Genomic DNA, 17,141 nt, shown 5'->3' with positions numbered 1-17,141 from the left:
ATACTTGAAAATTAGTAATTGAACCCTAGATTAGTTTGAGGGAATAATGTACATTATCGTACTTTTATACTTAAATGTATTTTGATACTGAGATGTATGTTATTTTATTCCATTACCTTCCGCATTTGCATGTTTAAAAAGAAAAATATTTAGACCATGTTTTATCTGAATTGATAATTAAATCCAAAGATGATTAAGAAGATGATTAGCGTCCGGGTCCCCACAAATTCCATTCAACGAAGCTAGTATGATAGGGTCATTAAAATATACACGACTCTCCACCAATTTATTTTAATTGGAGAGAGTCTCTCTTTTTTACTTCAGTTAATTCTGTTCGATTTCGGCTTTAATTTGAAAAATTCAGTTAAACCGAATTAACCGATTTAGTATATATATTAATTTAAATTTTATATATGCTTTAAAATTAAATACATTAGAAGGAACCCACTTTTCGTATATTAGAAGAAAACTCATTCATCCAATGATTTTTTTTTTCAGTATTTCTATTTGTTATTGATATTTTTGTTCAATGTTTCTTGTTATATATAAGCTCTCTATTGTTTATTTTTTTGGTGTGTTAAAATTTGCATTTAAAAAAAAAACCAACCGAAATAATCGAATTGAAAATCTGTTCGCTTAATTCGGTTTCTATGAATATTTCGATCGGTTCGGTTATTTGAAAATAAAATCGGTTAAATCAGTTATATGTCTATTCGTTACCGACCGAACCGAATAGACTGATTGCACACCCCTATTTATCACTATATTATGTCATGTTTGATTGAATATTTATATAAATAATTATATTAATATTATATCTAGTCGAATTTTTTTCACATTTGAATCGAGTATGGATTGAGTTTTTCACATTTTAGTCAAGTTTTTCACATTTGGATCGAGTTGTTATTTGGGTCAATGTTTTGATATTTGAGTTGAGTTTTACTCATTTGGGGTGGAGTTTTGGGTGAAGTTATATTTCTGGATTGAGTTTGAGATTTAATTTTTATTTTGATTAATTTAAGTTTTTTATTTTTACAAGAAAAATAGTAAAATTAAGATTATTCCCTTTTTTCAATTTAGAATTTAATTGATTCCCTAATTAATTGACTCCACTTGCATCATTTCCCCTAACCTCATTTCCCCGAGTATGATAAGCTTAGAACAGTAGCTCGCCCGACTCCGACAAAATTGCCTTCCGCCGAACCCATCTCTTTTACCTGTCTGTATACAGATTGCTAGTTTCCAATTGATTTTTCGTTTAAGAATCAAGCTATCACCATTGTAAGCAGTTTCGTAGAAAATCAAAGGTGCCCGTGTTTGCTCGGTGGAAGATTGTGTCTAAAATCATCCGATATGGCGAATTTGTATGTGCAGGCAGCGCCGCCGACGGATCTGAATCGGAATACGGATTGGTTCATGTATCCTGGTGTATGGAGCACCTACATCCTCATATTATTCTTCTCATGGCTGGTCGTGCTCTCGGTGTTCGGGTGTTCTACGGGCGTGGCGTGGACAACTGTTCATCTCTTCCATTTCGTTGTATGTTTCTAGATTCCATTTTTATTTTTTTTAAAAAAAAATTGGGTGGATTGATTCGTATCTGTTTGTGGATGCATGTTTTTTTAAATCTTGCTCAATTGATTGGTTGTGCTTTTAGGGAGTAGATGGATGTGGATTTTGGTTGTTGAAGTTCTGCTCAGTGTTTGTGTTATCTTTTGGAATGATTGATCAGTTGATGAATTTATGAGTTGTCTGTTTCGTGCTGTTTAGGTTTGATTTTTCGATATTTCATTTTGAAGGTTTTGCATCTCGAGGATTGATTTGAGTGGGTGTAGTGTTGGACTAGGTGAACGTGAATGTTCTGCTAAGAGTTTGGCAAAATTATTTTTCTTTTTGTTAAAAACAAATTGATTTTTCTATTCTTGTCCGCAACTTCTTGTACACAACTAGTATTGTATCCATGTTTATACAAAATTTGTTAATTTATTCTTAACCTGTTCAAATGCAGTGTCACATCACTTAATAGTGGAACAAGGTTATCCATGATCATATATGTTATCTTTGGGATGTGGTCTTAATTGGGGAACTTTTCACAAATCTTTCTTTTTAATTACATTATTTGCACACATTTTCTTTTCTCACCATGCACAGAAAGTAGAGGAAGTAATCTTTACCAAGTTGTGAAATTTTCCAATTTATAACACAGCACCTGTAACGAACTTTTTAAAGCTTGCACGATAATATTCAATTAACAAAGAAAACCGAGAAGCTAAAAAATACGGAACACAGGAAATTATATAAATTATACATCACGTTAGCTTTTAACTCTTCTTTTCTAAATTCTACTCCAGAACGAAACAACTAGTATTTATTGATCTACAACAAACTTTGCAGACCACCCCACTTACATCATGTGTTGTATACTAGCATACAACTCAGGTGCCTCCCGAATTATGTATTTGTTGAACCATCTTTCTCAGATCGGTCCTACACAAAATTACATTTTTTTGAGCTTCTATTCACGTTGTAAGTGATTGCATTTACTCTTCTATTCTATCAATAGTAACATGATATATGTGAGTGAATTGATAAATTCCTCAGAGATTAAGAAATTGTCGAAGAGTTCTAAGTTGGAGTTGCTGCTTTGAAGGTTTGGATACACAGATAAACAGATTTGAGAGTTCGTATTTTCAAAAACAAGAATTTCAAACTTCAAAATTTCATCTTATTTCTAAATTGGATGACCTTGAATCATCCAACGACCAAATTCAGGTGCCAAATCTTGATCCTTGGCATTTAAAATGTAGCCAAAAAGTAAAAATTCTTGTATCATGCGTCCTTAAGTTCTCCTATAGTCCGTATTTTGCATTTGGGGCTCCCTTCGTTTCTGCCCCAATCCTCCTCATATTCCAAGAGATGAAATAGACAAGGTTTTAAATTTCTATCACCTGCCTCATCTTCTCTGGTTTTTATGGTAGATATCTTCTCTGCTGTGTGTCTCTAAGATTCTCCATGAACTTGTGGAATGCTTTGTCTACTCTAGCCCATCCATTTGGCACAGCAATTAAGAGTGTTCTACTAACTAGCTTTCCACTTAATTTAACTACATTTGGCCTTGATCTCTTTGATGTTCAGGTTCCATCCCGACATCTCCTCTTTGGAATCCTCTAGTTTAATAATCAAACTTGTGCTGCTTCAACCAATTTTATTCTCTGCTGGATTTCTTTAAGTTGTTTAGCTACTATCTCCCAATAAATTCGTAGTTTTCCTTGCAAGATGTCCGAACTTTCAGAGTATCATTCCGAATGTCTTCGTGCTAGATTAAATATCATATAGAAAAAATTAAGCATGAAATAGCATACACGCTCAAGTTATCATCCTTCCTAAAATTATATGATAGTTATTCTGCCTTGTTCTCTTTGATGTTAGGTTTTCATCCCGATGTTTCTTCTTTGGGATCCTCAAGTTTAATAATCAAACTTGTGCGGCTTCAACCAATTTTATTCTCTGGTGGATTGTCCTTACGATGTATGACTACTATTTCCCAATAAACTCATAGTTTTCATTGCAAGATGTCCGACCTTTCAGATTATCGTGCTGGATGTCTTCGTGCTGGATTAAATATGATAAAGAAAAAATTAAGCATGAAATTTGCATACATGCTCACGCTATCATCCTTCCTAAAATTATATGATAGTTATTCTGCCTTGATCTCTTTGATGTTAAGGTTCCATCTCGACATCTCCTCTTTGGAATCCTCTAGTCTAATAATCGAACTTGTGCAGCTTCAACGGATTTTATTCTCTGCTAGATTGTCTTTAAGCTGTTTAACTTCATTGCCCAATAAAATCGTAGTTTTCCTTTCAAGATGTCCGAACTTTGAGAATATCATGCTGGATTAAATATCATAAAGAAAAAATAAGCATGAAAATAGTTTACATACTCAAGCTATCATCATGCTTAAAATTAATGATAGCAATTCTGTATTGAATATTGATCATTTTGATGTTAGGGTTCCATCCAGACATCTCCTCTTTGGAGTTCTGTAGTTTAATAATCAAACATGTGCAGCTTCAACCAATTTTATTATCTTCCAGACATCTCATCTCCTCTCCTCTTTGGAATCCTCTAGTTTAATAATCAAACTTGTGCGGCTTCAACCAATTTTATTATCTGCTGGATTGTCTTAAAGCTGTTTAACTACTATTTCCCAATAAACTCATAGTTTTCCTTGCAAGATGTCCGAGCTTTTAGAGTATCATGCTGGATGTCTTCGTGCTGGATTAAATATCATAAAGAAAAAAATTAAGCATGAAAGTAGCATATATACTCAACCTGTATTTCTTCCTAAATTATATGATAGTTATCCTGCCTTGATCTCTTTGATGTTAGGGTTTCATCCCGACATCTCCTTTTTGGAATCCGTTTAATATTCAAACTTGTGCAGCTTCAACCAATTTTATTCTCTGCTGGATTGTCTTTAAGTTGTTTGGCTACCATTGCCCAATAAAATCGTGATGGATTAAATATCATAAAGAAAAAATTAAGCATGAAATTAGCATACATACTCAACCTATAATCCTTCCTAAAATTATATGATAATTATTCTGCCTCTATCTCTTTCATGTTAGGGTTCCATCCAGACATCTCCTCTTTGGAATCCTCTGGTTTAATAATCAAACATGTGCGGCACTGCGGCTTCAACCAATTTTATTCTCTTGTGGATTGTTAAGTTGTTTGGCTACTATTTCCCAATAAACTCGTAGTTTTCCTTGCAAGTTGTTGGAGCTTTCTGTGTATCATGCTGGATGTCTTCGTGCCGTGCTGGATTAAATATCATAAAGAAAAAATTAAGCATGAAATCAGCATACACACTCAAGCTATCATCCTTCCTAAAATTGTATGATAGTTATTCTGCCTTAATCTCTTTGATATTAGGGTTCCACCCTGACATCTCCTCTTTGGAATACTTTAGTTTAATAATCAAACTTGTGCAGCTTCAACCGATTTTATTTTCTGTTGGACATGCTGGATGGCTTCGTGCTGGATTAAATATCATAAAGAAAAAATTAGCATGAAAATAGCTTACATACTCAAGCTATCATCATTCCTAAAATTAATGATAGTTATTCTGCTTTGATCTCTTTGATGTTAGGGTTCCATTCAGACATTTCCACTTTGGAATCCTCTAGTTTAATAATCAAACTTGTGCGGCTTCAACCAATTGTATTCTCTGCTGGATTGTCTTTAAGCTGTTTAGCTACTACCCAATAAACTGTTGGTTTTCCTTGCAAGATTTCCGATCTTTCTGAGTATCGTGCAAGATGTCTTCGTGTTAGATTCAATATCATTAAAAAAAAAATTAAGCATGAAAATTGCTGACATACTCAAGCTATCATCATACTAAAATTAAATGATAGTTATTCTGATAAAACTCAACCTAGATTATATTTTTTTCATTGTACTTGTCATTTTTACGCAGGCCTATAGAACATTCATTATGAAATTTTAGATCTCGCTTATACTAGTGTACGTGAATTAAATAGAAATGGTGTGTTTTTCCTGGAAATGTTCTTTTACAATTACTATGCTTTTGAATTGCTTTCTTCTTGTAACTATGATATACATTCAGGTCACCTATCACTTCTTTCATTGGAAGAAGGGAACACCATTTTCAGATGATCAGGGCATCTACAATAGATTGACTTGGTGGGAGCAAATTGATAATGGGAAACAGCTCACCCGTAATAGGAAGTTTTTAACGGTCGTGCCCATTGTTCTGTAAGTGCTATCTAGATTCTAGATATTATCAATTTTATTTTGTTCTGATTAGTTATGTTTCATACCTCAGGAAGGCACTCGTTTCTGGTTGATTTTTTGCATTTGCCTTTTTTATGTTCAATAATATTTTAATGATGCTGTCACCATACATTTTATCAATGCTTTAATAGAAGCGAAGATCCTGAGCTTGGAGATTAATCGATACATTGTTGATGTGAAAAATATGAATGTTCAAGTTAAAAACTCACTGCCTAAAATGTTTGTGTGTACAGTAAAGATGAAGAGAACAAAAGAAAAATGCGACGTATAAAAACGTGTTTTCCCTTATGTATCCTAATATTCCTCATAAATTTATTAGTCTTATCATTACTCTTTACTGATGCATAAAGGGTTAGGGAATGAGAGAGCTACATATCTTCATAACATTAAATTAAAATAACTGCACGTAAACTTGTGAACATATTTTTCCTTAGTTGTATCGACTTAGTAGAATGATTTGAAATTTGCTATATAGCTTGGATTGGAGTATGGGATCTGGAAGGATTGATATTCAGCTTTGTGTGAAGGTTCTTAACTTAAATATGGTATATAGATGGAATATGTGATTTATTATACTTAAAAGCTTAACTTGGTGTGAATGGATGAAAAAATGTAATTTTGAAAGCTTAATGTCTTTATAATTTTGTTACTTCTACCTTTAGTATGGAAATTTATGTATTAATAGTTCAGGCCTATTTTTTTACTTCTGTTTACTACTATTGTGGTGGGAGGGGTTTCTAAGAAAATAGATCACATCATTGGAAGAATGGGTGGCACCTGTTACACAAATTTAATACCAAAATAATGTTATGATCCTTGAAATATTTCCAAATTTTAATGGCCTTCCTTACGTTTTCTATAAATGACTGTCTTGAACCAGAAGGATAAAATTTGACGTGTGGATTCAGAGAATGAAAAATGAGATCAGTAACTTTAAAATATTGAGATTCGTTGATATTGCTATTTTTGAGTTTTGCAAATCACCATGTAATACTGCATGATGAATCTCCTCTCTATAAATTAATTCATGCTGTTGTGCAAGGCATCCTTTCATGATTTTTCCTGTCTCATGCTACGTCAAGGTTTATCCATTTATTTGAATATTACTTGAGTGCTAATATGTTTCTGGGCTGTATTTTTCCTTGTCTTATTGTGTTGGCTATACTTGCATCGTGTGTCACTTTTTAAAGTAATACAATCATGAACATCATTTTCTCATTTGAGCGTGTCCCTTTTCTGACTAATTACAGAGTGTACTTCTATTTCTATTTTCTTTGCGCTCCATGGCTTGTCTAATATAATCAGAGAAATTTACTCATATCTATTCACGCGCATCCTCGTTTTTCTGCGGCAGGTACTTGATAGCCTTGCATACAACCAACTATCAATACCCTATGATCTTCTTCGATACACTGGCAGTTTTTATTCTCGTGGTTGCCAAGTTCCCACATATGCACAAAGTTCGTATCTTTGGTATCAATGCTGATCAATAAACCAAGATCACTCCACTAAATAACCTGGTTTAGATCCATTCCCAGACAATGGCAGCGTACTGGAATACTGCAGTGTGAATTGTAAGCAACATATCACTTCATAACATGTAAAGAGGCCACCTTTTAAAATGAATACTAATCTCTGTAAGAAGTATATTCGTAAGTCGGTTTCTGAATTTTCTATAATCCGATATATATGTCCCTCACTCCCTCCCATATTTTTCCACTTGATATATGCAGAAGTAAAGCATCCATTTTCTCCACACAAAACTGTTTCTTCACATTATGCTTGGTGAGTAGTTTTAATTAGAGGACGATCTTCTACATATATCGATTCAAGTTCCATAGACTTTGAATTCGAATCATTGCGCGTTTGCATTCCTTACTCTCAAAGGCCTTACGAGCCTTGAAAAACACATCCAGCTTGTAATGTGAGTTGAACATCTCACATTTATTTGTCTAAACTACTGCCATTAGTAAGGAAGTTTGACAAGTACGGGAGTTGATAATCGCGCTTAAACATAAAGACGTGTTTTTTCTTTGAATAAATCACCATGCTGCTACCATCATGTTAATCAGCTATGAACAAGAAAATCCCTGCTGTAAATTGGGCAAACACAGGACCGTGGTGTCTGTTTTAAGAACATGTGGTATTCTTCTACATATATGTCCTAATTCCTATCATGTCATGTGGGTTGGTGTGATCATTTGTGAGATTGTGAAAAAAGTTGATCGAGCACACAACTTAATACACAATGCTTAGGTGGACCCGAGGAGGGGAAATCGCCCTCTCGACCGACAAAATTAAAGTTCCATCACCCATAATTTTAAAATCCAAGCTTCACCTCAATGGATGCCATCAGATTTCATTTCTTGGCAAGATACATTTTCTTCCCCACCCTTAAAGCGCCGGGTCCATCCGTAAATGTGTGGTTGTTAGTGGTTGCACAGTTTAGGTGATATGAGGGGATTGCAGTAGTATACCATGTGTTTGTTTTTGTAAAGAAATAGAAGCTCTGGAAAAAGCAAGAGTGGAATGGCGGTTGCTTTGAGATGTGAGAGAGAGCATAACATATTTTTCACAAAAGTGGTAAATATTAGTTATATAGGAAAATGTGCAACCACATGCTCTGCAGTTGCATTGTCGTCTTATGTTTTCATTTAAAAGTTGCACTTGGATAACATGCACCAACTATACTCTTTCTCCAGAAATTTGGCAAAACGATAAAATATTGCACGGAAGCACGACTTCGAATGGACCCGTCAGGTCATTCAGGTTGATTGCTTTTGATAAATAAATCGTTCATTCGCTGGTTTTTGTGTTGAGTAGCTCTCGTGTGAGACCGTCTCACGGATCATAATATGTGAGACGGGTCAATCCTACTGATATTCACAATAAAAATTAATACTTTTAGCATAAAAAATAATACTTTTTCATGGATAACCCAAATAAGATATCTGTCTCATAAATACGACCTGTGAGACCGTCTCACACAAGTTTTTGCCTTTTGTGTTTGTACAGTCGATTTTTTTAAATTAAGTACTTTTGTTTATAAAACTAAAAACTAAAAATCAAATTTAAAAATTTTCCGATTTTTTAGATTAATTTAATTTTTTGCGCTAAAAAGCAGGGGTTGTTCTAAAAATCATATCAATACATTAATTTGTTTTTATTTCCATCGATATATAGCACAAATTTAATACCAAAAACATATGTTATATAACATTAATTAGTGGGAAATATATAATTATATAATTTTTGTGGCAAATATTTCCTATCCCACCGGCTTGGAAAATATTTAATTGCATAATTTTTATTGATTGGAATTGATTTAAGGGGAAGTTGGTGAAAAATCCCTAATCAAAATATTTCTTTAGGTTCACTCCCTACCCACAAAATTGTGGTACTATGTCATACAAAATGTGGTACACTTCATGTGGAAATGTGGTACACTTCATGTGAAAATATGGTACTAAAAAAGTACCCAGGGACTAAACACAAAAAAAAATGACGGCTGGAGACTGAAAACCAATTTCCCGTTGATTTAATCAATCGTGAATATGTGTGTGTATCAGCTTTTCAAGTTTCTGATTCAGCCCATGACCATTATTGAATTCTAAATGAGGAAATTCCACTGCATATATATATGAACACCTCATAATATTCCCATCCCCCAACCATCACTCCACCAGGAAATGCTATGCCAAACTAGCGATTGTTACGCCTTGATTGATTGGGCATAGTAAAAGATTTGCAACAAAATCCGAATTGATCCTTATTGTCATAATTATATTCATTATTAAAAAAAGACAAAAACTTGTGTGAGACGGTCTCACAGGTCGTATTTGTGAGACGGATATCTTATTTGGGTCATCCATGAAAAAGTATTACTTTTTATGCTAAGAGTATTACTTTTTATTGTGAATATAGGTAGGGTTGACTCGTCTCACAGATTAAGATCCGTGAGACGGTCTCACATGAGACTCACTCTTAGAAAAAATAGTGTTTCGTAGCACGCGATGTGTATCATATTAAAAATTTTTGTGTAAAAAATATATATTATTTTATCAGGATATTGTTGTGAAAAAGTAAAAATTTACGGTAAAAAGTAAAAATCTCAAACTCTCAAAATTATCAAACTACACACTTTATAATATTTTTCTCTCAACTCAATTGTTATTTCATTCACAAATGAGTGCTCTATTTATAGAGTTTCATATACAAATATTCCAAAATAAATTACCTCATTACATACATCATCACACACTAATTTTCAATATTCAACACCTAATTTTACCTAATTTTCAACATTCAACATTCAACATACATATTTTAATATTATATTTTCAACACTCCCCCTTGTGATGATGATCATAATGATTGTCTTCATTACGTGTTTTTATACTGCCTCGTTAAAAACCTTACTTGGAAAAACCCATTGGGATAAAAACCATAGTAAGGGAAAAAGAGTGCAGTCACGTAAACTCCCCCTGATGTTGACATGAACAGTTCTTCACAAATTTCGTAGATTGCGCATCCCAATATTATATATGTGCTTTCTGAATATTGACGTAGGAAGTGCCTTTGTGAAGAGATCTGATGAGTTTTCACTTGATCGAATGTGACGAACATCAATACATTTATTCTTCTCAAGCTCCTTGGTGAATGCGAAGAACTTAGGAGGAATATGTTTAGTTCTGTCGCTTTTTATGTATCCTTCTTTCATTTGAGCAACACATGCAGCATTATCTTCATATAGTATTACAGGTTTCTCGTCGAATGATAATCCGCATGAGATTTGGATATGTTGGGTCATTGATTTTAACCACACACATTCACGGCTTGCTTCATGTAGTGCAATAATCTCGGCATGATTTGATGAAGTTGTTACTAGTGTTTGTTTCTGTGAACGCCAAGAAATTGCAGTGCCTCCACGAGTAAATACATATCCAGTTTGGGAACGTGCCTTGTGTGGATCAGATAAGTATCCAGCATCAGCATAACCAATTATACTTGGATTAGCATCTTTTGAATACAAAAGTCCCAAGTCTGTCGTTCCTCGTAGATAACGGAATATATGTTTAATTCCGTTCCAGTGTCTCTTTGTTGGATATGTGCTAAATCTTGCCAACAGATTCACGGCAAAAGATATATCAGGCCTTGTACAATTTGTAAGGTACATAAGGGCACCGATGGCACTTAGATATGGTACTTCTGGACCAAGAATATATTCATCATCTTCACATGGACGGAATGGATCTTTTTCTATGTTTAATGATCTAACAACCATTGGAGTACTTAAAGGATTTGCTTTATCCATATTAAAACGTTTAAGAATCTTTTCTGTATAATTTGTCTGGTGAACAAACATTCCACATTCTTTTTGTTCGATTTGCAAACCCAGACAATACTTGGTTTTTCCAAGATCCTTCATTTCAAATTCTTCCTTCAAGTATGACACAACTTCTTGAATTTCCTTACTCGTTCCAATGATGTTTAAATCGTCAACATATACAGCAATAATTACGCATCCGGATGTTGTTTTCTTAATGAAAACACAAGGGCATATTGAATTGTTTACATATCCCTTTTTCATCAAATGATCACTTAGTCGATTATACCACATTCGACCTGATTGCTTTAACCCATATAACGATCTTTGTAATTTCACAGAATAACATTCTCTGGGTTTTGAACTTTGTGCTTCAGGCATCTTAAATCCTTCAGGGATTTTCATATATATATTACTATCAAGTGATCCATATAAGTAAGCTGTAACAACATCCATAAGACGCATTTCTAAATTTTCAGATACCGCCAAGCTAATCAAATACCGAAACGTAATTGCATCCATCACAGGAGAATACGTTTCTTCATAATCAATTCCAGGCCTTTGAGAAAAACCTTGTGCAACAAGTCGAGCTTTAAATCTTACTATTTCATTTTTCTCATTTCGCTTTCGAATAAAAACCCATTTGTATCCAACAGGTTTTACACCTTCAGGTGTAAGGACTATAGGTCCAAAAACATTACGTTTATTTAGCGAATCTAATTCAACCTGGATGGCATCTTTCCATTTTATCCAATCCTGCCGATTTTTACATTCACCAAAAGATTTTGGTTCATGATCTTCGTTATCATTTATGATGTCGATTGCCACATTATAAGAAAATATATCATCAATTTCATCTATATCTTTTCGGTTCCATATTTTTCCAGTATTAATGTAATTGATAGAGATTTCATGATTCTCGTCAGTTTGTGGTTCTGACAGAACATTTTCATCATCATGTGTTTCTTCAGGAACACCATTCTCTATTTTGTGATCATCATGTGTTTCTTCAGAAACATCATTCTTTATTTTGTGATCATCGTGTTTCTCTATGAATTTTCTTTTTCGAGGATTTTTATCCTTGGAACCGACTGGCCTTCCACGCTTCAGGCGTTTAATGACATCATGAGTATCTTCCATTTGTTTCTTTGGAATTTCAATTCGAGCAGGGGCATTTGCAGCATGTATATATGATTTAGTTACCCCTTTTGTGTCTGCAAATGCATCTGGTATTTGATTTGCTATTCTTTGCAAGTGCACAATTTGCTGTACATCTTTTTCACATTGTTTTGTTCTTGGATCCATATGTAACAATGATGATACATACCACGAAATTTCCTTTTCGGTATGTTTCTGTTCTCCCCCTAACATTGGGAAGATTTCCTCATTAAAATGACAATCAGCAAAACGTGCTGTGAACACGTCTCCTGTCTGAGGTTCAAGATATCGAATGATTGATGGACTATCATAACCGATATAAATTCCAACCTTTCTTTGAGGTCCCATTTTCTTTCGTTGCGGTGGTGCAATAGGCACATACACCATACATCCAAAAATTCTCAGATGAGAAATGTCTGGTTCTTGACCAAATGCAAGTTGTAATGGGGAGTATTTATGATATGCACTTGGTCTGATGCGAATTAATGCAGCGGCATGTAAAATTGCATGTCCCCATATAGAAATAGGGAGTTTTGTTTTCATAATCATTGGTCTAGCAATCATTTGCAGACGTTTAATCAATGATTCAGCCAATCCATTCTGTGTATGTACATGAGCAACAGGATGCTCAACAATGATTCCCATAGACATACAATAATCATTGAAAGTCTGGGAAGTAAATTCACCAGCATTATCAAGTCTAATTTTCTTGATTGTATAATCGGGAAATTGATTCCTCAATTTTATTATTTGAGCAAGTAATCTTGCAAATGCAACATTTCGAGTTGACAATAAACATACATGTGACCATCTGCTGGAGGCATCAATCAATACCATAAAGTATCTGAATGGACCACATGGTGGATGGATTGGTCCACAAATATCACCCTGAATACGTTCAAGAAACATTGGTGATTCAGTTTGGATTTTGCCTGGTGATGGTCTTATAATAAGTTTTCCGAGAGAACAAGCTTTACATTGAAACTTATTATTCTGAAAGATCTTCTGGTCTTTCAACGGATGACCATGTGTATTTTCTATAATTCTTCGCATCATTGTTGAACCAGGATGTCCCAATCGATCATGCCAATTGGTTAATATCGAAGAATTATCAACTACCATGTTTGATTCAATGGGACTTATATGTGTATAATGCAATCCAGTAGGGAGCATTGGTAATTTTTCAATCACATATTTCTTTCCTGATTTATATGTGATAAGACACATATATTTCTCATTCCCTTCATTCATTGTTTGAGTATCATACCCATGGGAATATATATCATTAAAACTCAACAAATTTCTTTTCGATTGTGGTGAATATAAAGCATCATTGATCAAAAATTTTGTACCATTAGGTAACAAAAATTGTGCTTTACCACATCCTTTAATCAAGTCTACAGGACCTGATATTGTATTCACCGTTGTTTTTGTTGGTTTTAGTTCCAAGAAATATCTTTTATCTCGGAGGATAGTGTGCGTTGTACCACTATCGGGTATGCAAACTTCAGCTTTGCTCATAGCATTTTCCATATTTGAACTTCAAAAAAATATGCAATGAAATAAATTACTGGCAATATATATTTAAATATAACACATATCATAATTATACAATAAAACATTATTTTATAAATACATGAAAAACAAATTATTGTACATTTATATTCTACCACTATATTGTTCATTTTCAGAAAAATCATTGAGAAAATCTGCAGCATCAAAATTGTTCATTTCTATCCCACCAACATGTTGATCATTTCCAGAGAAATCATTCATAAAATCACCAGCATCAAGATGAGTTGAATCACTCAAACGGTCACTGCATTCAGTGAAGTTGGTCTCCTTTTCTTTCCCCTTTAATGATTCTTTATAAAGTTTACAAAGGTGCTCAGGGGCTCGACAAACTTTGGACCAATGTCCTGGAGTACCACATCTGTAACAAGAACTTTCATATCTTTTTGAGTGATTCTCATTAACACTTGTATTCTCATGATGCCTTTTCTGTGGATGGTTTGGGACGCTCTTTTGAGATGAGTTATAAAAATAACTATCTCTATTATTTCAAAACCACGGCCTCGACCACGACCACGGCCAAATCCACGTCCACGTCCACGTCCACGACCTCGACCTCGACCTCGACCAAAATCTTGTCTTTGAATTTGATTTTGGTTCCGAGGTTTAAATTCATTTTTATTTACAGCATTTACTTCGGGAAATGCTGTTGATCCAGTGGGTCGGGACTGATGATTTCTCACTAGAAGCTCGTTGTTCTTTTCCGCCACAAGAAGACAGGCGATGAGTTCAGAATATCTGGCAAATCCACGTACTCTATATTGTTGCTGTAGAGTAATATTTGATGCATGAAATGTGGAAAATGTTTTTTCAAGCATCTCAGATTCAGTAATCTCATGGCCACAAAATTTCAATTGCGAGATTATTCTATACATCGCCGAATTGTAATCACTGACTTTTTTAAAGTCTTGGAATCTTAATGTATTCCATTCATCCCGGGCGGTCGGAAGTATAACTTCTCTTATATGTTCAAATCTTTCTTTTAATCCCTTCCACAAAGCCATGGGATTTTTTTCAGTCAGATATTCACATTTCAATCCATCGTCGAGATGTCGACGTAAAAATATTATGGCTCTTGCCTTTTCTTGTGACGTGCATATGCCATTTTCTTTAATGGTCTCGCTTAGACCCAATGACTCGAGATGCATTTCTACATCTAGAGTCCATGGCATATAATTTTTCCCAGTAATGTCAAGAGCGATGAATTCGAGCTTTGTCAAGTTTGCCATGGTGGTACTAAAAATCACGATGCATTTTATTAGTTAATGAATATTGCAATACAAAGTAATGGATAAACAACAAGTACAAGTATTCGTAAAAATAAAGAAAACACACGAGGAGGATATTCTCCGATAAATACAAGACTCGTGAGTATGATAACTAAAATAATTAAAAATAATCTTGCGAAAGCCATCTTCTTTTTTCTCCGAAAATTTGATGAAGAATAATTTTTAGAGAAGAAGAGAAAGTTGGGGTGATTGAATGAGTTTGAGAGATCATATTTATAGGGCAAAAACTAGCCGTTTTGTTACCGTTTATGACCGTTGGTGAATAAAAGAATAAATGTATGTATTTGTATAATTTTATGGTAATAATATGGTATATATAATATTAGACATGTTTAAATAATTATATATATCATATCATAATATTATAACGACTGTCATAATTTATTTTGTTTAAAAACCTTATAGGCTTTTATACTTGTCGTATCCCTTGCCGGGAGTGTGGGATGTCGTCTTAACATCCTCCCAGGATTTATAACAAGTTTATGAAAAATTTATTTTATTATTTCTAATAATAACATTATATTGTATATTAAATAAATACACAATAAATAAATAACAGTAAAATAAATATAATTACTTTTGTTACCTTTTTCTTCTGTTTGGAGCTTGGAAAAGTATGTAGGACTTTTAGAGCTTCGTGCTGATAACGTGTTGTGAAAAAGTAAAAATTTACGGTAAAAAGTAAAAATCTCAAACTCTCAAAATTATCAAACTACACACTTTATAATATTTTTCTCTCAACTCAATTGTTATTTCATTCACAAATGAGTGCTCTATTTATAGAGTTTCATATACAAATATTCCAAAATAAATTACCTCATTACATACATCATCACACACTAATTTTCAATATTCAACACCTAATTTTACCTAATTTTCAACATTCAACATTCAACATACATATTTTAATATTATATTTTCAACAGATATGACATTTATAGATTAGTGTTAAATAGGATTTATAAAAATAGTTTGAACTTTTAGATAAATTAGAGATAAGTTAGAGAAAAATATCGAAAAGAGACAAAGAGATGTACAAAAATTATTAATTAACTCACCACAGAATAGTTAGCTAACAAATATTATGAGAGTATGTCTTGTGAGACGGTCTCATGAATCTTTATCTGTGAGACGGGTCAACCCTACGGATATTGACAGTTGGTACATAGAACATGGTTTCAATTTACAGTCATTAATGTTGTCTAAGAAATTAAAACTCACGTGAAATAGACAAATTATGGAAATAATTGAGGATTAATGTGGACTTTAGTGGAAAATGTTGGACGATTTCTGTATAAAAATCAAAGGGTCAAAAAATATATTATGATTAATTGTTGGACAATTAAATTCAATTTAATTAACTATGTGGTCAAAAATTCAGTTTTGGTCATTCAAATTGTTAACCGGGCGTTGAAACTATTGTAATCCAGAACTTAAACTATCCATAAATTTTGAAAATTCTACATTCTATCGTAACACTCTTTCTCATATTGTATATATAATCGGAGATATGTGAATTATTTACAAGAAAATTCTAACACTTGTCCACTTACTTAATCATATTCCAGATCAAATTCGAATTTAGAGTAATTACTAATAAAAGGATATGATGATCTCATAACAATCCCAAGTGGTCCATTGCGATATGACAAAAATTAACTTAAAAGATGATTGTTCAAGTTCATATATACAGCTTTCAAGAACGTAATTCAACATATTGGTGGCTTATAGGACAGTCCAACACATAATGGTGAGTCCGAATCATGATCAAAACATGTCTCTGATACATATTAATTGAACATAACTCAACTCTAAAAAGTAGTTCAAAGAATTTAATCTAACCGATATAGGACATCACACATATATAGTATAAAAATCTTGACAGAGTCAAGACATGGTTCTTACATATTAATAGTTCTTACATATCCCTGGAGGGTAATGGTATAAAAAATAAAAATATTTTTTGCTCTCTATTT

General features: G+C 33.4%; 1 protein-coding gene across 1 annotated transcript; it reads left to right on the top strand.

The window, feature by feature from the left end:
* The first annotated feature begins 1,115 nt into the window (after window positions 1-1,115).
* On the top strand, window positions 1,116-7,519 carry LOC140807666 (uncharacterized). The gene is made up of 3 exons (XM_073164616.1): window positions 1,116-1,539; window positions 5,633-5,781; window positions 7,175-7,519. The coding sequence occupies exons 1-3, from the start codon at window positions 1,354-1,356 to the stop codon at window positions 7,311-7,313; spliced, it is 474 nt and encodes a 157-aa protein (XP_073020717.1). The 5' UTR covers window positions 1,116-1,353; the 3' UTR covers window positions 7,314-7,519.
* The last annotated feature ends 9,622 nt before the right edge of the window (window positions 7,520-17,141 follow it).

Source organism: Primulina eburnea, chromosome 12 (assembly GCF_022965805.1).
Source record: "Primulina eburnea isolate SZY01 chromosome 12, ASM2296580v1, whole genome shotgun sequence".
NCBI lineage: Eukaryota > Viridiplantae > Streptophyta > Magnoliopsida > Lamiales > Gesneriaceae > Primulina > Primulina eburnea.
This window is presented reverse-complemented; position numbering and strand designations above follow the sequence as displayed.